Source organism: Cervus elaphus, chromosome 16 (genome assembly GCF_910594005.1).
Source record: "Cervus elaphus chromosome 16, mCerEla1.1, whole genome shotgun sequence".
Taxonomy (NCBI): domain Eukaryota; kingdom Metazoa; phylum Chordata; class Mammalia; order Artiodactyla; family Cervidae; genus Cervus; species Cervus elaphus.
The window spans coordinates 33,284,594-33,307,746 of NC_057830.1; the positions used below are offsets into that span (position 1 = coordinate 33,284,594).

The following is a 23,153-nucleotide window of genomic DNA, read 5'->3' on the forward strand; positions in this document are numbered from 1 at the left end:
TTCTCTGGCCCATTTTTTGATTGGGTCATTTATTTTTCTGGAATTGAGCTGCAGGAGTTGCTTGTATATTTTTGAGATTAATCCTTTGTCTGTTTCTTCATTTGCTATTATTTTCTCCCAATCTGACGGCTGTCTTTTCACCTTACTTATAGTTTCTTTTGTAGTGCAAAAGCTTTTAAGTTTCATTAGATCCCATTTGTTTAGTTTTTCTTTTATTTCCAATATTCTGGGAGGTGGGTCATAGAGGATCTTGCTGTGATTTATGTCGGAGAGTGTTTTGCCTATGTTCTCCTCTAGGAGTTTTATAGTTTCTGGTCTTACATTTAGATCTTTAATCCATTTTGAGGATAGATAGCATTTTAAGTTAAAACTTCTCTGGAAATGACTATCTATTTTTGCATTTTAGCATCCTACTTGTACATGCAATTTGCCCTAAGTAACTCTCAATTTTCCTTTTAGCTGGCATTGCCTTAGAATGAAATGAGCAGGTCATTGAGTCTTTCAATCAACACTGTAGTGTGATCTTGCTTGTACTGTGGCCTGCTCTCAAATATGCTTGTAACTTTTCAAACATGCTATCTATAGCCTAGGGGTAGAGAAAATACTGGGTTGTTGCCTTTTAAAAGGTTCATATAACAATACCTGCAAGAATATCAAGACATTTGAATCACATTTCTGCAATTACAACCATAAACAGAAGAATGAAGGTTTTTCTTATTCTTTGAAGAATAAGGATCCTCTCCAACTATATACTAGGTTGAGTCTTGAGCAGCCATAGACAATACATAAATTAATGGGAATGTTTGTGTGCAAACAAAATTTTATTTATGGACACTGAAATTTGAATTTCATATAGTTATATATGTCATGAAATATTCACCCTTTCAATTTTTTCAACTGTTTTTAAGATCTAGAAACCATTCTTAGCTCTGGGGCTGCCTAAGGACAGGCAGAAGGCTGGGTTTAGATCTTGAGCTGAGTTGTAGTTCACTGTAGTGAGTAGCAGAGCCAGGATTTGAACCTAGGCAGTATACGTCCAATGAGCTCTTAACATACACACAGGCACACATACACACATGTGTGTATATATGTGCATATCATCATATTGTATATATACGTATACATGTATATATGGTCATATATACACATTTGTGTATACATATATTCAATAAGATGATAATGATAGCAAATCCCACTCTTTATAGAAAATTTAGCAAAGGATGAAAGAGAAAATAGCAACTACCCATAAAGCCACAACCCAGGACTTCCCTGGTAGTGGTGGTACAGTGGATAAGAGTCTGCCTGCCAATGTCGGAGTCACATGTTCGATCCCTGGTCCAGGAAGACCCCACGTGCCCTGGAACAACTAAGCCCATTCACCATAACTACTTAGACTGAACTCCAGAGCCTGGGGGCCGCAACTACTGAGCCCACGTGCTGCAATTACTGAAGCCCACACACCAAGAGCCTGTGCTCTGCAACAAGAGAAGCCACCGCAACGAGAGGCCCATGCACCGCAAGGAAGAGTAGCCCCCATTCACCACAATTAGAGAAAATCTGAAAGCAGCAATGTAGACCCAGTGCAATCCCAATAACTAAATAAAATAAAACATGCAGAGGATTAAAAAAAAAAAAACCAGAAATAACCACTAATAGAATTTTATATCTTCTTCCATTTTTTGTCTACTGTACACAGCATTCAATTTATACATTTTAGTTTTTCACTTAACATGAACATTTTTCACATTTCCACACAGGCCTCACAATTATAATATTTAATAGACGCACGATAGTTCATTTTATTTATTTTTTTTTTTTATTATTTTTTTTTCCAGTGGGTTTTGTCATACATTGATATGAATCAGCCATGGATTTACATGTATTCCCAATCCCGATCCCCCCTCCCACCTCCCTCTCCACCCGATTCCTCTAGGTCTTCCCAGTGCACCAGGCCGGAGCACTTGTCTCATGCATCCCACCTGGGCTGGTGATCTGTTTCACCATAGATAGTATACATGCTGTTCTTTTGAAATATCCCACCCTCACATTCTCCCACAAAGTTCAAAAGTCTGTTCTGTATTTCTGTGTCTCTTTTTCTGTTTTGCATATAGGGTTATCGTTATCACCTTTCTAAATTCCATATATATGTGTTAGTATGCTGTAATGTTCTTTATCTTTCTGGCTTACTTCACTCTGTATAATGGGCTCCAGCTTCATCCATCTCATTAGGACTGGTTCAAATGAATTCTTTTTAATGGCTGAGTAATATTCCATGGTGTATATGTACCACAGCTTCCTTATCCATTCATCTGCTGATGGGCATCTAGGTTGCTTCCATGTCCTAGCTATTATAAACAGTGCTGCTATGAACATTGGGGTGCACGTGTCTCTTTCAGATCTGGTTTCCTCAGTGTGTATGCCCAGAAGTGGGATTGCTGGGTCATATGGCAGTTCTATTTCCAGTTTTTTAAGAAATCTCCACACTGTTTTCCATAGCGGCTGTACTAGTTTGCATTCCCACCAACAGTGTAAGAGGGTTCCCTTTTCTCCACACCCTCTCCAGCATTTATTGCTTGTAGACTTTTGGATAGCAGCCATCCTGACTGGCGTGTAATGGTACCTCATTGTGGTTTTGATTTGCATTTCTCTGATAATGAGTGATGTTGAGCATCTTTTCATGTGTTTGTTAGCCATCTGTATGTCTTCTTTGGAGAAATGTCTGTTTAGTTCTTTGGCCCATTTTTTGATTGGGTCATTTATTTTTCTGGAATTGAGCTGCAGGAGTTGCTTGTATATTTTTGAGATTAATCCTTTGTCTGTTTCTTCATTTGCTATTATTTTCTCCCAATCTGACGGCTGTCTTTTCACCTTACTTATAGTTTCCTTTGTAGTGCAAAAGCTTTTAAGTTTCATTAGGTCCCATTTGTTTAGTTTTGCTTTTATTTCCAATATTCTGGGAGGTGGGTCATAGAGGATCTTGCTGTGATTTATGTCGGAGAGTGTTTTGCCTATGTTCTCCTCTAGGAGTTTTATAGTTTCTGGTCTTACATTTAGATCTTTAATCCATTTTGAGTTTATTTTTGTGTATGGTGTTAGAAAGTGTTCTAGTTTCATTCTTTTACAAGTGGTTGACCAGGTTTCCCAGCACCACTTGTTAAAGAGGTTGTCTTTTTTCCATTGTATATCCTTGCCTCCTTTGTTGAAGATAAGGTGTCCATAGGTTCGTGGATTTATCTCTGGGCTTTCTATTCTGTTCCATTGATCTATATTTCTGTCTTTGTGCCAGTACCACACTGTCTTGATGACTGTGGCTTTGTAGTAGAGTCTGAAGTCAGGCAGGTTGATTCCTCCAGTTCCATTCTTCTTTCTCAAGATTATTTTGGCTATTCGAGGTTTTTTGTATTTCCATACAAATTGTGAAATTCTTTGGTCTAGTTCTGTGAAAAATACCGTTGGTAGCTTGATAGGGATTGCATTGAATCTATAGACTGCTTTGGGTAGAATAGCCATTTTGACAATATTGATTCTTCCAATCCATGAACACGGTATGTTTCTCCATCTGTTTGTGTCCTCTTTGATTTCTTTCATCAGTGTTTTATAGTTTTCTATGTATAGGTCCTTTGTTTCTTTAGGTAGATATACTCCTAAGTATTTTATTCTTTTTGTTGCAATGGTGAATGGTATTGTTTCCTTAATTTCTCTTTCTGTTTTTTCATTGTTAGTATATAGGAATGCAAGGGATTTCTGTGTGTTAATTTTATATCCTGCAACTTTACTATATTCATTGATTAGCTCTAGTAATTTTCTGGTAGAGTCTTTAGGGTTTTCTATATAGAGGATCATGTCATCTGCAAACAGTGAGAGTTTCACTTCTTCTTTTCCTATCTGGATTCCTTTTACTTCTTTTTCTGCTCTGATTGCTGTGGCCAGAACTTCCAACACTATGTTGAATAGTAGTGGTGAGAGTGGGCACCCTTGTCTTGTTCCTGATTTCAGGGGAAATGCCTTCAATTTTTCACCATTGAGGGTGATGCTTGCTGTGGGTTTGTCATATATAGCTTTTATTATGTTGAGGTATGTTCCTTCTATTCCTGCTTTTTGGAGAGTTTTAATCATAAATGAGTGTTGAATTTTGTCAAAGGCTTTCTCTGCATCTATTGGATAGTTCATTTTAAATGTACTAGGAGAAACTGCAGTTTTGAAAAAAAAAAATCCCACAGCTAAAAATTTCATAGAGGAAAGAATCTTTTAAGATGGTCGCTTTTCATTTACCTGCTACATCTTTCCATTTCTAGGAGCTGGATTTATTTTTAAGATATTTTGATCTGGACCATTTTTAAACTCTTAGAAGTCTTAAACACTAGACCACCAGGGAAGTCCCTCTAGGAGTTGGATTTTTTGAAGCAACCCTGTTTGCTGGCAGGGATAGAGTAAGAAGGCTTTGGAATCCACCAGACCTGAATTTACTTTTCACTGTCCATTCATTAGCCAAGTGGCCCTTAGCAAACCATTAACTTTTGTTACTCAGATTAACTGAGGTGATGTTCATGGACACCTCAGTTTTCCCTTGTTTCAAGATAAATCAAGACCACCATCTGAAATGTCTAGAACACAGACCTAGCACAGAATCCTGGTCACTTGGTAATAGCCAGCCCTTATTTTTCCTGCCACTCACCACTCCCAGTGCCCAACACTAGCACAGGAATTAGATTCTTTCCTCAAGACTGTAGAGAAAATGTCCTTTTCTGTTTTGAGCAGCACAGGAGTCTTCTTCCCTGAGTGAAAATGGGCCGGCAGGAATGGGGATAATGAGAAGGATTAATGAGGTAGGTGGACCTGACCTGAAAGCGTCCACCCCGCCCCTCGCCACTCCTGCCCCACCCCAACCAGGAGATTTAGATCAAAGTTCCCAAAGTGAATCGATGGCCTGGTGCCTATGACAGCAAGTGGCATTCTGACTTCAGCAGAGGCTGTGTTTGATTTCACAGATACAGCAGCTCTCCAGACATCTGAAAAGACTCCGGAGCCCAAGTCCATGAGCAGCAAAAGCTCCGTGGAGCTGCAGAGGGTGGCGGCCCTCCCGGCCCAGGGTTGCAGCAACAGTGGCTTTCAGGTCAGCAGGTCTTTTGTTTTATGTTTAAGACTGAGTAAGTAATGTTCTTTCCTGGCCTTTCTGGCAAGTTTCTTCACTAAAGAAGAGGGATTATTGTAATGCAATAAGGTTCTTAATGGTTCTCTTTAAGCCTATTATTCTTTCCTTCTTGGGTTGACAAACCTGAAAAGTCTCTTAACTGAACTTGTTTTGATCCCTGACCTGCCCTGTCATTTGAAAACAAGAGTGTTCTCTCCTGCTGTGTTTAGGGCTCATATGGCAAGGATATAGTATTTACCTAGAGACAGTTTCCCAAAGAACTGGTGAGCGGGGAAGAATGGGGAAGAATCCAGATCCTGAACGTAGTCAGCACCCCAGAGTCCCTTCCTCTCTACCTTTCTTTAAGTATACATGTGTATTCTTTTTTTCCCACCCAACTTCAAATTTTTATTTTGTATTGGGATGTAGTAAATTAACCAGGTTGTGGCAGTTTCAGGTAAACAGCGAAGGGACTCAGCCCTTCATATACATGTATCCATTCTCCCTCTCCCACCCAAGCTGGCACATAGCATTGAGCAGTTCCAGTCCTTGCTAGTTATCCATTTTAAATATAGCAGTGTGTACTTGACCTTCCTAAACTCCCTAACTATACCTTCCCCCAGCAACCATAAGCTCATTTTCTAAGTTTATGAGTCTCTTTGATACAAAATTCATTTGTATCATTTCTTTTTAGATTCCACATATAAGGGATGTCATACAATATTTCTCCTTCTCTGCCTGACTTACTTCACTCAGAATGGCACTCTCTAGCTTCATCCATATTGCTGCAAATGGCATAATTTCATTCTTTTTAATGGCTAAGTATTACTCCATTGTGTATATGTACCACATCTTCTTTATCTATCCCTCTGTCAATGGACATTTAGGTTGCTTCCATTTCTTGGCTATTGTAAATTGTGCTGCAAAGAACATTGGGGTGCATGGATACTTTCGGATCATGTTTTTGCATGAATATATGCCCAGGAGTGGGATTGCAGGGTCATATGGTATCTCTATTTTTAGTTTTTTAAGGAACCTCCATGCTGTTCTCCATAGTGGCTGTACCAATTAACATTTCCACCAACGCTGTAGGAGGGTTCCCTTCTCTCCACACCCCCTCCTGCATTTGCTGTTTGTGGATTTTTTGCTGACCACCATTCTGACTGGTGTGAGGTGATATCACATCACAGTTTTGATCTGCATTTCTCTAATAGCTAGCAGTGTTGAATATCTTTTTTGTGTGCCTGTTGGTCGTCTGTATGTCCTCTTTGAAGAAATGTCTATTCAGATCAGAGTTCCTTTTTCTTAAACCAGGTGTTAAATCCTCTGTCAGATCAGGCCCCACACAGCTGGGTTTTGCAAACTGTCTTATGTCATCAACCAAAACTCACTGAGTGAGTCATGCTGCTTGGCCCAGGTCTATATTCCACAGGAGACTGTCACCAGAAAATACCAGGCTTTCTGACTGGGCCTGGGACAGGGATTTTTCAGGGCTCTTCACCAGTATGCTTCCTTTCCTCAGCTGACACTCACCCTGGGAAGCCCACGTGACCAGATGTCAGAAATCCCCTAGGCTTCAGCTTCAATACACAAGCAAAACAAATGTTTAAGCAATAGCAAAGAAAGGAACAAGGAAGGTATAAGGGTTTGACTGAAGCCTGAGTTGTCCTGAGTCTTCCACAAGTTATTGTAACCTCCCTGATCCTCAGTTTCATCGTCTGTGTATTTGTCACAGTCATGCTCATCTCACAGGTTATAAGTGTCAGGGAGAGAAAATCTTTCCCTCTACTCTCTTAGATTCAGCTCCTGAGGTCTGTGAATTAAACTGACAAATGGGAAATTAAATACGAGAAAAGGCATACAAATTTTATTGATATTTTTAATTTTCTGTACACATAAATTTCACAGAAAGAAAGTAAAAATCCCAATGAAGCAGTAAGACTCAGAGGCTTATACACCTTTTTAAAAAAGATGATAAATTGTGGAGAAGTGAATAGACAAAGGAAAGAGGGATTGGGCTGTTAGGGTCAATAAATTGTGGGGAAGTGGCAGTAACTAATGGAAGATAAGATTGAGATACCTGTGAGATGTCTCCTCATCATCTCCGCCTCCAGTGATACAGATTGTTCAAGCACTGGCCAGGTTATCTGTCCAGTGCTAGACCTTCAATAAGAATTTCCAGAGACACCTATTTACTCAGCACGATTGTTAACTGGCCCCTAGATATGGCCACCACTAGGGAGGGAGCCTTGCCTGGAAAATCCCACGGACGGAGGAGCCTGGTGGGCTGCAGTCCATGGGGTCGCCAAGAGTCAGACACGACAGAGAGACTTCACTTTCACTTCTTACTTTCATGCATTGGAGAAGGAAATGGCAGCCCACTCCAGTGTTCTTGCCTGGAGAATCCCAGGGACGCGGGAGCCTGGTGGGCTGCCGTCTATGGGGTCGCACAGAGTCGGACACGACTGACGTGACTTATCAGCAGCAGCAGGAGGGCGGAAGCCAATTCAAGAGGGAATAACGCACTATTCTGCGTCACTTGTTCAGAGAACATCAGGTGTCGCTTAAGGGTAGGCAAGGATTTCCCAGATAAACAGGGAAGGTTGTGAACAGAGCATCTCAAACAAAGAGAACTGCCTGTGCCCTGGCCCGGGGCCTGAAAGAGCCTGTGTGCTCTGGGTAGAGGACGTGGAGCCGGGGGGATGAAGGGAGTGGGGGAGGCTGGTGTTAAACCATGTGGCCTCCATGGGTGCTCATCAGATGTTCAAGAAGGAAACGACCAAAATTTATATGATCAAAGTATTAAAGTTACTCTACTACTTAAAGGTGAACAGAAATGGGAAGAGATTTGTGTGTGGTTGAGACACCAGTTAGGTTAATCTGATGGTCAGAACCAGGTTATAGGCAATGGAAACTGATGCAGGGTGACAGTATTCATACTAATTAGAGGGCCCCCTGCAGTGGGATTGGCAGGAGTCAGGGAGAGGAGTAAGAGCTGCCCTGCCTGAGAATATTTTCACGACTTACTCTGTAATATATGTAAACGATGTATGTACTATATGTTTCTTAAAAAACTGTCTTAATTCAAAAAAATAAAAAAAAAATTAAAAAAAAAAAAAAAAAAAAAAACTGTCTTAATTCACTCAGGCTGCTGTAACAAAATATTGTGTTGGCCAAAAAGTTCATTCAGGCTTTTCCCATAAAATCTTACAGGAAAACTCAAACAAACTTTTTGGCCAACCCAATATCTCGGACTTGGTGGCTTGTTATTGTTCAGCTGCTAAGTCATGTCTGATTTTTTGCAACCCTATGGACTTCGGCATGCCAGGCTTCCCTGTCCTTCACCATCTTCTGGAGTTGGCTCAAACTCATGTCCTTTGAGTCAATGATGCTATCCAAGCAACTCATCCACTGTTGCCCCCTTCCCCTGCCTTCAATCCTTCTCATCACCAAGATCTTTTCTGATGAGTCAGCTCTTTGCATCAGGTGGCCAAAGTCTTGGAGCTTCAGCCTCAGTCCTTCCATCAATATTCAGGGTTGATTTCCTTTAGGATTGACTGGTTTGATTTCCTTGCAGTCCAAAGGACTCTCAAGAGGCTTCTCCAGCACCACAGTTTGAAAGCATCAGTTCTTCGATGCTTAGCCTTCTTTATGGTCAAACTCTCACATCCATTCATGACTACTGGAAAAACCATAACTTTGACTATACCGACCTTTGTCGACAAAGTCCCGAACAAACTTTTTGGCCAACCCAATATCTCGAACTGGGTGGCTTATAAACAGAAATGTATTTCTCACAGTTCTGGAAGCTGGGAGGTCCAAGACCAAGGCATCAGCAGATTAAATATCTGGTGAGGCCCCCATCCTCACAAAGACAAAAATACCAGGGAGCTCTCTGAGGTCTCTTTTTATAAAGACACTAACCCCATTCACAAAGGCTCTGCCCTCTTGAGTTAATCACCTCCCAAAGTTTCCATCTCCTAACATACCACTCAGGGCATGAGATTTTCAAAATAGGAATCTGGAAGAGGGGGCGAGGCATAAAGTAACAAGTGCCTAGCACAATGTGAACATAATAATCGTAGCTCTTGGTACTCAGGTTAAAGAGAACAACACATCCACATTTCTAGCTTGAGATGTCAACTTGGAAGTGATTGCCTTTACAGAGATAGGAAATTTAGGAATCAGGTTGGAGCAAGGAAGAGAATGACTTCATTTTGAGGCCTGTTGTCTGAAATTCAGATGATACCGAACATTCAGATGAAGATGGAGATGAAGCAGGAAGCTTCATGCATACCTGCACCAGAGTCTGGAAGGGACACTATACTTTGGGGGGCTGTTAGCAGAGAGGTGGGCAAGGGCGTGGATGAGACCATGGGAGGGGACTCTGGGGAGCCCCAGTGTTTCAGGAATAAGAAAGTCACAGGAAGAGAGGACAGAACCAGGTGAAGGGGAAGAGTCTGGGGAAGCTGAGGGGAAAAGAACTGCAAGGTCGAAAGCAAAGACTCCTCCATGGAGGAGACAAGTTCCTTTGATTTGCTAACTTGGATATCACTGGTCACTGGGGGCAGAGTGGGGGCCGGAAACAGTTTGTGTTGTAAGTAGGCATTAAGAGCCTGGAGAAAATGAGGATAGAAAAGACATTCCTCTGGCAAAGGGGAGAGAGGTGGGCTCAGAAGAGGCAAGATCAGAGTTGTAGGAAGGGTTTTTCCAATAATTATAAAGTGTAACATGCAGAAAAACACATAAAACCAGATAGACAAGGTATTAAAAAATACCAACCAGGTCAAGGAACAGGACATTGTCATCCTTCAGCTCGGACAGTCCCATCCTGCACATTCTGTTCATCTGCCTCCCTCCCTCAGGATAGCAAAATAAAATAGGGAACTCTAGTCAACATCTGGTAATAACCTACAATGAAATAATCTGGAAAAGAATATATAGATAGAACTAAATCACTTCGCTGGACACCTGAAACTACCAAAACATTATATAAATCAACTGTACTTCGATTTGAGAAAATAAAATAATGTGGTAATTCTGAAAAACAAGTACCTCCCCCCTTTCCGGAGTTTGTTGGTGTTGCTGGTTGTTGCTGTTGCCATTATTGTTCCTATTGGTTTGTTTATTGAATTAACGGAATTAATTCTATGGAGTCTGCATTTATTGTCATGTGTAGCTACTAAAGGCTCTGTTCAGTGAGTTTAATAATTAGTAATGGATCTGACATAAATTCCCAAGTGCCTGAAACCAATCCATCTCCCAGTCCATGCCAGGAGCTCTGTGACTGCTGGGGAGATTGTCTGCAGTCCTCCAGCAGGCCAGGTCCAAGTTTGTGTTTACTTCACTCCCTGCTTCTGTTGAGTTTCAACTTTAGCCAGAGATGAGAATTGTTATTTTTCTCAGGTCTTTCTCAGGCATGTCCCTGGGCTTCTCGTTTCCCTTATGGATATCTCATTCTCCAACTTTTCCTTTAAATTTTTGTTTATCTTCCTCTTTTCTCCAACTGTCATCACCATCTCAAGCAGCTGCCTCCGATGTTAAGCCATAGCCCTCAGGGAAATAGTATTGGGTGAACAGTGACTCAGGAGACACAGGTTTGATCCCTGGGTTGGAAGATCTGCTGGAGGAATGCATGGCAACCCACTCCAGTTTTCTTGCCTGGAGAATCCCATGGACAGAAGAGCCTGGTGGGCTACAGTCCATAGGGTCACAAAGAGTTGGACAGGACTGAAGCGACTTTGCATGCATACACACACACGAACGCAGACTCAGATTAAATAAAGACAGACCTTGTGAGTGGGAATTGCAGAAGACCTGCAAGACAGGTCAAATAAGGGCTGTAATCTTGGAACTGGACTTTGGGAGAGTGACAGCTGCATTTTGCCTCTTCCTTAGGATGCTAGGCTGCTTAGTTTTCACTGCTCTTTCCGTTGTTTTTCAAGGTCATCATGACTCTGGGGAGAGTGGAATATGACTAGAGAGTTCAGACACCACAAAGCCTGCAGTTCTGAGATTCAGTCATTTTACTTGGAAAAAATACTCTCTGGATTGTCATAAGTCTTTGGTTAATTTCCAGAGCTCTGAAAAAGTGATTTTGACAATTTTGCCAGTGTTCTTGTTGCTTTTATGAAGGTGAGGAATTTGAGAGGTTCTTACTCCATCATTCCTGGCAATGGTACCAATAACCTTAGTTTTTTTAATATGTTTTTAATTTGGGGGGAGTCTTCTTTTCTGTGTGGGCCTTCTCTCCAGTTGTGGCAAGCAAGGATCATTCTCTAGCTGCAGCTCCCTGACTCTAGAGCATAGGTTAAATATTTGAGGCACACGGTCCTAGTTGCTCCAAGGTGTAAGGGATCTTCCCAGATCACGGATTGAACCGATGTCTCCTGTATTGGCAGGCAGACTCTTTACCACTGACCCACCAGGGAAGCCCAATAACCTGAAATTTAAATAGCGAAGTTAGACATGTCATAAAGAAGTGTGTGTGTGATTAAATGAAAAATGGTTCTAGCCACATCTGAGGCTTCAGGAGAGTGAGAGTAGCTTTGGGAGGAATGCACCGGATGATCAGTCATGATACAGCAAGGCCTAAGCAAGGCCTAAGGCTTACAGCCATCATGGCTGCCTTTTACCAAAACTGGGGAAGAATTCAGGCATCTACTGGTCATAGGAAAAGGAAAGGAGAAGAGGGAGATTAAATGCTTTATTTTCCTACCATGAATATCCCTTCTGATTATAAGAGGGTTCTTTTGAGGTTCTACATGTTGATTGCATGGAGTAAAACCTGATTTGTTATCTATCTCTGGTCCTGATTGTCATGCAGATGTCATGACAGTGATGACTGAAAGCCCTTGATCAGTCATGGGAACACCAATTGAAACTGGCTCACAGGGCATTGTATGCTGCCAACACAGCCCAAAACTCCAGACCTCTAAAGGATGGGCTGCCCAGGTTTTCAAGAAAATATTCTTACTGCAGTTAAGACAGATCCAAGACTGATTATCAGGCTTCCTCTCTCTCTCTCTGTTTTACTACTGATTATAAAACTCCACTCCATAAGCTCTTAATTTAAAGGAAGATAGTGGTGCTTGCAGACCCATTTTATCTAGACACTGTTGATGTTGATAACAAACTAGGCCCCAGAAGCTAACTGAACTGTTATTTGTCAAAAAATATCAAAGGTGGGAGAATTTGAAATTTTATATAGAACAGATTATTGGGAGCATGAACCCCAACTCTCTATCATGCCACAGAAATTTGGAATTGTGTCTTCATATTGCAGATTTAGGCAGACGTAGAACAGCATGATTTTCACTCAAAGCCAGGCTCTGGAGTTGGAGGCATCTAAATCTGCTCCACACATGGGCTAAGACCTTTGGCCCATTTATAGCCTTCGCATGCCTGGCCATACTTTCTTTTTCCTGTGAAAATCAGAAAGAAAGAAAAGGTAAAAATGTCTTGTATCCTTTGACAGTAAATAGAGGTTTTTTATGAAAATCCTGGGAGTCACAAGGTTAAGAAATCTCTCATGGGTTTTCAGGAACAAAGGAGATGATTACTGGGAATGATTGTCAGGAAACATACCTGAAGACATCTTGGTGTTCCTTCCAGTCTCCTGGTTTTATAAATTCCACCCTTTGTTTGTTTCATTCCTTCCAAGAGCCAAAACTCTTTCAACATAAAGCATAACATTTATTGATTCAACAAAAATTTTATTGAGTTCTGACCTCATGCCAGACATTATACTAGGAACTGAAAACAGGGAGCTTCTGTTAGGTTAAATTAGGTAACGATGGCAAAGTAGCACAACATAGTACATAAAAAGTGCTATTCATGATATAAGGAGGTGATCTCCCCTAGACTGGGAGTTGGAGAATATTTCCTAAATGTTCAAAATGAATATTTCCAGGCTTTCATTCCTTCACTAACTCATTCTACAAATATCTTTTGAGCACCTACTCTGAGCTTTTGTTGTTTGTTGTTCAGTCTCTATGTTGGGTTCGACCCTTTGCAACCCATGGACACCAGGCTTCCCTGTCCTTCACTATCTCCCAGAGTTTACTCAAACTCATGTCCATTGAGTAGATGATGCTATCCAAGCAACTCATTCTCTGTTGCCCCCTTCTGCTACTGCCTTCAGTCTTTCCCAGCATCAGGGTCTTTTCCCATGAGTTGGCTCTTCGCATCAGGAGGCCAAAGTACATGGAGCTTCAGCTTCAGCATCAATCCTTTCAGTGAATATTCAGGGTTGATTTCCTTTAGGATTGATTGCTTTGGTTTCCTTGCAGTCCAAGGGATTCTCACACATCTTCTCCAGCACCACAATTCAAAAGCATCAATTCTTTGGTGCTCAGCCTTCTTTATGGCCCAATGCTCACATCCATACATGACTACTAGAAAAACCATAGTTTTGACTACACAGACCTTTGAGCTGAGTGGAAAGAAAATACTCGTGAGGGCCCAAAGGGTATAATTCTCCAGGCCACCATGTCAAGAACTATTTTTCTCATATGACATTATATGGAGAAGTCAAGGCCCTGAATAAAAAGATATGAGAGACATGAACAGGAAGATGGGGGAGGGGGGTTGGGGGGTGGTAAAGAGAGGCATACAGGAATAGAGGACAGTTCTTATTTACTCATGGCTCTTTGCTATTTCAAAATCTTGGTCCCAAGAATCTAAAACCAATATGTTTACATTTAAAACTGAATTTCTATACTCTGTGGACTTAGGAACATTCTAGAATAAGTTAGCCAGCCAGATTATAAGAGGTTGCAACTAAAGTCATGGTATAAATTCCTCCATGAGAGGGAGGGATAAATTAGGATTACATATACACACTACTGGGCTTCCCTTGTGGCTCAGCTGGTAAAGAATCTGCCTGCAATGTGGGAGACCTGGGTTCAATCCCTGGGTTGGGAAGATCCCCTGGAGAAGGGAAAGGCTATCCACTCCAGTATTCTGGCCTGGAGAATTTCGTGAACAAAGTCCATGGGGTCTCAAAGAGTTGGATAGAACTGAGCGACTTTCACTTTTATTTTCACCATACACACTACTATATATAAAATAAACAACAAAGACCTACTGTATAGCATAGGGAACTATAGTCAAAATCTTGCAATTATATGAATCATTTTGCTATACTCCTGAAACTAACATGCGTTATAAATCAACTATACGTCAATTAAATATATATGTATATTCCTCCATGAAACAGGATCAGAAAGTAACCCATTAAAATGAGACAAGGCTCTTTGCATCATGAGAAAGAGTCAGTCATAGTCTAAAAGGGGCCAAAACAGGCATTAACAGCTCCTCTTCTGGACCACCCAGTTACCTCACTCTGCTGACCTGCTCAGCTTTGGAAATATACTGATCATCCTACTCTGTCATGCATATTACATTATAACTTTCCTAGCTTTTAAAAAATCTTTATTTTTCTGATTCTAGTTATTGCATTCTGAGTTTCTCATCCACTCAAGACTAAAGGTTCAGGAACTTTTACAAGGAGGAAGTTGGTTAGAGAGTACTGGTCTGACTTGTGCAGCCAGGGAGGTTTGAAACTAAGTATTTGTTTAATCGAGCAGCAGATGCAGGCAACAAAAGCAGGAGAGAAGCAAAGGTCTAGAAACAGGGTATGTTGGATCCAGCAAAGGGGGGCAGAGTCAACAAAGGACATTTCCAGGAGACCGCATATTTGTGGCTTTCTGTTGCTCCACACGGCCACTTCCTTGTTCCCTTGCAGAGTACGAGGTCTTTCGGTCAAGGAAGAGGGAAGAAAGGCGTAGGAAAGGAAGAATTCAGAAAAGCACCAGTGGGAGTAAGAAGTAGTCTGCAGTGTTCCAAGCACTGGCCATAGCGTATGTGACTTTGACCTTGGCTGGAGATGGCAAAGGCCCTCTCCTTAAGGAAGAAGTAGGAGAGAGAAAGGGGGTGAACTCTTGAAAAAAGCCAGACTGTTGGGTGTTGGGAAAAGTGAGGATAACAGGACACAGACACTGAGGTTGAAAACTACATATTAAATTATTCTGAGGAAGGCAAAACCCCTTGGATTGAAGCTTCAGAACTAGACTACTAGTTCTGTGATTTGGGCACACTACCTAACTTCTTCTTTCTTTCTTTCTTTCTTTTTTTTTTTTTGGTGCACTGGGTCTTCACTGCAGTGTTGTCTTCTCTAGTTGCTGCTCACAGGCTTTAGAGCGTGGCCCAAGTCGTTGAGGTGTATGGATTTAATTGCCCCACAACCTGTGAGATCTTAGTTCCCCAACCACAGATTGAACCTGCATCCCCTGCTTTGGAAGTCAGATTCTTAACCACAGGACCAGCAAGGAACTCCCAAGTTACATAATTTCTATACCTATTTTCTCATCCAAAAATAGTTACTGATGGCCTTCATCATAAGACTTTTGTGAAATTAATGTAAAGCGCTGCTTCTGCTAAGTCACAGTCGTGTCCGAGTCTGTGAGACCCCGTAGATGGCAGCTCACCAGGCTCCTCTGTCCCTGGGATTCTCCAGGCAAGAATACCAGAGTGGGTTGCCATTTCCTTCTTCAATGCATGCATGCATGCTAAGGCGCTTCAGTCGTGTCCGACTCTGTGCGACCCTATGGATGGCAGCCCACCAGGCTCCTCTGTTCACAGGATTCTCTAGGCAAGAATACCGGAGTCAGTTGCCATTTCCTTCTCCAAATGTAAAGCACTGGTACCTAACAAATGTTCAAGTATTTATTACTAATGCTCAGGCAGCTATTATTTAAACCATTTAGGTGGGGAGGCTATTTTGGTGCATGTGAAACCAAATTTTGAACTCTAAGTGTGAAGTCTGTCTCTTCTTATAGCAAATCTTGGAATCCACTCATGGAAAAACTGTGAGAGATGCCAGCAAGCAGATCTGAATTGTTACCATGTCAACTGAACGTAAAATCTTATGTCTCTGAGGTCCCCAGCACACTGGAGAGCTCAGTTCTCAATACCTGGGGCTCTTCACAGCACTTTAAAAAGTGATTTACAAATATTTGGGTTTATTCTGGAGCTTCACCAGTGGCTCAGCAGTAGAGAATCTGCCTGCAGTGCAGGAGTTGCAGAAGACACAGGCTTGATCCCTGGGTCAGGAAGATCCCCCTGGAGTAGGAAATAGAAACCCACTCCAGTATTCTTGCCTGGAAAATTTCATGGACAGGAAGAGCCTGGGGGGCTGCAATCCATGAGGTCACAAAGACTCAGACATGACTGAGCCGTGCAGGCACTGCAGATGTTTTGGTTCATTTTGATTCATGTTATATTTAGTCAAATGAATTTCTTTTTAAAATTTTTTGTATACTGTAAGTTTCTAGCACTTAATTAGCACTCTGTGGAAAGAAGTGCTTAATGGCTAAGGTAATTTTGAAGTGAAGTGAAGTCAAGTGAAAGTCACTCAGTCGTGTTCAACTCTTTGCAACCCCATGGACTATACAATCCATGGAATTCTCCAGGCCAGAATATTGGAGTGGGTATCCTCTCCCTTCTCCAGGGGATCTTCCCAACCCAGGGACTACTGCATTGTAGGCGGATTCTTTACCAGCTGAGCTACCAGGGAAGCCAAAACCCAAAATTTTTCCAGTTGTGGGCAGATTCAAATGCCTACGACATAATGATATGCTCTCCACCAGCATAAAATACTGCAGTTCTAAGTAAGGATAATATTTAGCAATAAATGACCATAACTCCCCACAATAACTCAAGAATCAGGCATGACTGACCCAGACTTTATCCTGCAGGTGATTCAGGCTTTGGCATAAAACAACGTATTTTGTTTTTTCCATACTGCATAGCTTGTGGGATCTTAGTTCCCTGACCAGGGATTGAATCTGGGCCCCCTGCAATGGAAGCTCAGAGTCCTAACCACTGGACCAACAGGGAAGTTCCTGTTACATGAAGAGGGCTGGAGAGTGGCTGAAGCAAGAACCGAAAGTAGACTTGGGATTGATTTCACTGAACTTGCAGGAAGGTCCCAAGTTGTAACACCCACTATATAAACCAATGGTTGCAAAAACAAAGCAAGATTTTGAATAGCTTAGGGGCTACTCAAGGTATACAGGATGAAGGTATCATTAATGATATTCAATGTCTCTTGATACCACCTGCATCTCTTCTTCCCTCTTTCCCTTTTCTTCATTCTTACTCTTTCTCCAATAATAGACATTAATGAAGAGCTGAAGCTATGTTTTCTGCTGTTAATTTTAGAAATGAAATTAAGAACTTTAATTGAAAGAATAAAGTCATTTAGTGATTTGTCTGACCAAATTGCTTCACAGACAAGTGTTATATTCTTCACAGGTTTTGTATAAGTATTAGACCATACTTAATTTTAATTTTTCTGTGTGTGTGATTAACAGGTCTTTTATTGGTAGTAAACAATCAGAATAGTACATATGCAGTATTTAGTACACACAACAAAAGTTAAGAAATTCAAAAGCTGTGTAAAACAAAACACTGGAGAAAAAAAAATCAGACAACTCAAGAGATCCAGTGGGACAGGTCCTCACCATTGTTTGATTGCACCTTGTACTCTGTACCCAAAGAACTTACCATACTTACCAAAATAAGAAATACAGATTTTTTAGTACTGAGTGTATTTAAGAGGATTAAACACATGTTCTAAGAATTTCACAATGACAAATAAGTGATCCTTTTGCTGGTAAAGCAGACTTAAGTGGGGAAAGGAAATTAACTTGTATTCTGTAACCATTTTAAATAATTTCTTATTTTTCAAACTACTTTTATAGCAAAAGTACTTGACACTTGCACAATATTAATTACTTTGTTGTACATGAAAGCCTGTGGTAGGCTGATTATACGATAAGACCACAAACAACCAGGGGTACTTTTCTGACATCAGAAGAGTACACAAGACTGAAATATCTCCAAAAGTACATTAAAAACTCATCAGCATAAACATCAAAGTACATTAAAAATATAATCAGGAAAAAAACACAATTGCTAAAATGTGGTTTAGAGCAGAGCCACTGTCTACCCATGGCTTCACGTGGGAATTAGTATTCATAGCAAGTTTAGATGCCTTTACATTTTTCCAGTGGTCATGTATAGATGTGAGAGTTGGACTATAAAGAAAGCTGAATGCCAAAGGATTGATGCTTTTGAACTGTGGTATTGGAGAAGACTCTTGAGAGTCCCTTGGACTGCAAGGAGATACAACCAGTCCATCCTAAAGGAGATCAGTCCTGGGTGTTCATTGGAAGGACTGATGTTGAAGCTGAAACTCCAATACTTTGGCCACCTGATGCAAAGAGCTGACTCATTTGAAAAGACCCTGATGCTGGGAAAGATTGAGGGCAGGAGGAGAAGGGCATGACAGAGGATGAGATGGTTGGATGGCATCACCGACTCCATGGACATAAGTTTGGGCGGACTCTGGGAGTTGGTGATGGACAGGGAGGCCTGGCGTGCTGCAGTTCATGGGGTCGCAAAGAGTCGGACACGACTGACCAACTGAACTGAACTGAACAGGACCCCTCTACTATACTGACTTATGTACCCTTTTAAAATGTACTTTACACAGCCCGAAATTTCATGAAGAGTTCTGATGTTTTTACTAAGTGAGACACTCTTACTCCTTACATCAGCTTTGACACCAGTTGAAAATGCCACCTTATTAACAGCCACAGCTTTGAATATTTGCAGCTTTATTATACATGGATATCTGTGTGGGTTCTGTTTATTAAAGGGGGAAGAGGCTGTTTATCCTTTTGTTTGGTGTTTGGATGCCATAAGGAATAGGAAATGTGTAACAAATTACCTCTTAACATGTGAATCATTCTAAAATTGAAACTGTCCAGATAGGGAGAAGAGGGAACCAAGAAGGTCCAGAACTCTGAGAGAAGACAGGTTAACAACAAAAATAACAATAAGAACAACAACAAACCCTAGAAATGTGGGTGACAGGTAATAACAGAGACAGAACAATGTTTTTAGGCCATGTATAATAAATAACATAGACCCCCAAATTTCAAAGAATTATGTAATTCCAACTTGAGTTCTAATACAAGAACCAACCAACCACTTGGGCTTCAACATTGAAGGAACTCTTGATGGAGTCACAATCTTGTTACAGTTGGGATAAGGAGAAAATGACTTTATTTTTTGCCTTCTATGAAAGCTATCATTCCAGGTTTTGATCAAAGATCCAAAAATATTTGCCCTACCAGGCTGGAATGATGTGGTTTGGAAGTTCAAGGTATATTTAAAAGTTGCAACAAAATATAGATAGCCAACATCTCTTAATCTTTTGATCTTTGAGAATCAGGAGCCGTACAGAAAGATCACCAGCAGCCTCATAGCACAAGGCAAAAGCATTTTTATAAACAAAACATAATCTGCAATCACCTCGCCACCTAAATTTTGATCCCTTCAGACAGACTAGAGATTTACCTAGTGAAACACTTCAGAGAAGGAAATGAGAATAAGAAGAACCTTAATTTCAACTGAGAAATTCAGAAGGATTTTATTCTTGTTTGTTAATTTTTTCCTCAAATGTGAGATGTTTTGCTTATAAGAGCATTTCTGGTTCCCCCTGTGATTGAATGGGTTGAATCTTTGGAATTTCAGACAAAGCCACGTTTATTCCAGTTAACCTGTTGAAGTGGTACCTTGAACTTTCCAATAGTCCTTATACCGACTACGGGGCTTCTCAAGTGGTTCTAGTGATAAAGAATCCACCCACCAATGTAGGAGACACATTTGATCCCTGGGTCAGGAAGATCCTCTGGAGGAGGAAATGGCAACCCACTCCAGCATCCTTGCCTGGATAATCCCATGGACAGAGGAGCCTAGCAGGCTACAGTCCACGGGGCCGCAAAGAGTCAGCCACGGCTGAGTGGCTGAGCACTATCACTAGTTAGCATACTGATTATAATGAAATGATCGGTTAAGTAATTTATGGTTGACAGCTTTCCCTCTAAAGTTCCTGAGAAGGGGGACTGTATATGCAATGCCGAGTAACTAATACAGAGTCTCTGCCATAGTAGGTGCACAGTAAGAATTTGTTAAAGGAGTAAATGAGAGTACTTGGGAGGGAGCCCCAGGGAACTGTGCATAACAGTTAAGGGTTGGGTGAAAAGAGAAGAAGCCCAGATGGTAGGAGAGAACTAACAAAATGTGATCACAGAAGTCAGGGACAAGAATATTTCAAAGAGTACCTGGTCCATTGTGTACGATGAAAACTGCATTTAGGGAAATGGAAACCATTGATTTACTTTAGCAAGGGTGATTTCTAGCATGGTAGGAATGAAAGCCAGTTTGGCATGGGTTAAAGAATGAATATGAGGCAAAAAATAGAACCAGTGTCTTATCTAATCAGGCTGCTATAACAAAATACCACAGACTCAGTAGCTTAAAGATAACAGAAATTTATATCTGGAGACTGGGAGCCCAAGATCAAGGTGTCAGCAGGGTCATGGTTCTAGTGTGAGCCTTCTTCCTGTTTTATAGTCAGCACCCTTGAAATCCCTGTGTCCTCATGTGGTGGAAGGGGTAGGGATCTCTGTGGTCTTACTTTCACAAGGGCACTAATTATTCCCAATCATTAGAGCTCCACCCTCATGGCTCACCCCCACTTCCTAATACCATCTTTGGGGGTTAGAATTCCAACATAATGAGTTTTGAGGGGATGCAAACATTCAGACCATAGCAACCAGTAAGTGCAGATAGAAAACTGGTTTTTAATGGGAGAAGAATTCTTGACTTCACGTAACAAAAAAATTAATGAAGATGCAAATGTTAGAAAATCAAGGGCAAAGGGGGTTGAGTGAGGTAGTTCATGGGAAAGCACAGAGCTCTGTGCCTGACCCAGAATAAGAAGTATAGAAGTTGTCATATTATTGTTCTTAGGATTAGCTTCTCTGTGGGTGTCTTGAGACCTCTCCCTCTCAAGTGTATCTTAGGAGTCCTCGTGGGAGTGTCCTTAAATATTTAAACAATCAACTTAAGTCAAAGAAAGGCAAAAGGAACAATAACAGGAAATTGGAACCAGGCTGAAATAATCACTCATTATCAAGTACAGGTATCAAAAACTAAGATAAGAGGGAAAGGCAGCTCAGCGGAAGGGCAGTGATGTCTAGGAAAGTACAATTCTGCATGTATATGACTTTTAGCAAGTTCCAGGATCTAGAAACCATATGTGAAAAAAGGAAAACATACACATATGTGTGCTAGAGAAACTTAACTATTATCCACTATTGGGATAACTTGGTAGACTATTCCATTATGAAGTTACATTTTTCTCTTTCTAATTAGTAAGTGATATGAGCAGTGATTCTTCAGGTCCCCAGTACATTTCACCCCATGGTTTTTGCATCCATTGATGACCTTTTTCTCAATCAATTGTTACCTTAGGAGTTGCATAATGTTGACTTTCATTTTGTTAATATTCCTTACCTATTCTTTTCTTTTGAAAAGAATGAACTTCCCTTTTTTTCTCTCTTTTTGAATATCACTGTGGACTAGCATTCCTTTTTATTCATCATTTTATAATTAATTACCAACATTATATTATGAAAATTTTCAAACATACAGAAAAGTTGAGAGTTTCGTAGTGAACACACCTACAATCTATATTTTACTGCAATTTATCACATATTTCTTCATCTATGCTGTCCTTTATCCATCTGTCATTCCACCTTATTTTTTGACGTGAGTAAGTTACAGACTTTATTCATATTTTTTATTTTTTTGTATTCAATTTGTCCCAGATTTGGTCAGTGATCTCAGAATGCTTTTTACCAACGACTGGATTTATTTATTAAATATAATCACCCTAGACAGGATATTAAGTAAGCATTCAGAGTATATAAAAATGAGGTCACAGTAATGGTTTTTACCAGGTTCCAGCCTCCAGACTGCCAGAATCAGAGGCGGCCCTTGGGTTGGCCTTCCTGGCACCTCTATCTAGCAGCATTAGGGGAGTGGCGCCACCAAGTGGACGTTGCATGCAACAACCACTCTCCAGTCTGCCTGAGCTCGGTCTGGTCGGGTTCCAGAATTACACTGGAAAATAATCTGCATTTCATCTTTTAAATATAACCCAGGACTCTGATGATTTCTGATAGAAAAAAAGTCATTTAGAAAAATCATATGATGTCAGCCTCAGACAATTAAGCAGGAAGCTTAACCACCACTCATTTTCTCCTTATTTCAAGAATCTATAAGGATCAAATGCAAAGTTCTTTATTCCTGGGCATTATGTGATTTATCTCACTAGTAGATTTACTGGATGTTAATGCGAATAGAATCAGATGTAAAACCAGGACCTCCAGTGACAAATAAGATTTTTTTAAAAAGGTCCATATTCTCCCAGATGTATGCATTTATGGTGGCTTCATAACTAAGAGATACGTCAGCTGGAGAGTGGGCAGGGAAACCTTCCCAATGGGCCTGATGGGAAAGGAGCACATTCCACTCCATAGACCAAGGGGAGGTCGAACCCCATGTTTGAAATGTTTGTGACAGGAGCCTCACTACATTGAGTTAATAAATACAAGCAGAAAAAAGAATTCGTATCTGTTGCATAATTTGCAGCCATGGCATTGAAATTAATGTGGTTATTGGAACTTGCCACTGAACCTTGTTGGGGTTTTTTTCCTGTTTTATAATGTGTTAATAGAGATGCATATATGTTATCCTATCACAAATTAATTTCAATATTTTAATAACTGGTATTTCAATATAATTGGCTTCCTTTTAATCCTATATATTTAATTTTATGTTTTTAAAAACATTCTGAAAGGCTCTGTCAGCTCCACCCACTGTCCTTTCCTAGAACAGCTCCCAGAAGTTGCACATAGCTTCAATCACAAATGCAGACTTCATCATAACCGCTGGGAGGTTAGGAAACATGCCCTTTTCTGGGAAATCATAGGTCCTGCTAAAGGAAATGGGGGAAGAATTTCTATTTCTAAAGGAAATGGGGAAGAATAGATTTTGGGGACCACTAGCCATCTCGGCTACAATATATTTTTTTATTGGA

The 23,153-nt window shown here is 40.8% G+C and overlaps 1 protein-coding gene across 1 annotated transcript in view; it reads left to right on the forward strand.

Moving 5' to 3' along the window:
- The window catches only part of SLC28A3 (solute carrier family 28 member 3), a 94,564-nt gene that overhangs the window by 22,266 nt on the left and 49,145 nt on the right, over window positions 1-23,153 (forward strand). Inside the window, exon 2 of the mRNA XM_043870564.1 lies at window positions 4,989-5,113. Within this exon, the coding sequence (XP_043726499.1) occupies window positions 5,036-5,113 (78 nt within the window). The 5' untranslated portion in view covers window positions 4,989-5,035. The remainder of the gene's footprint in view (window positions 1-4,988; window positions 5,114-23,153) is intronic.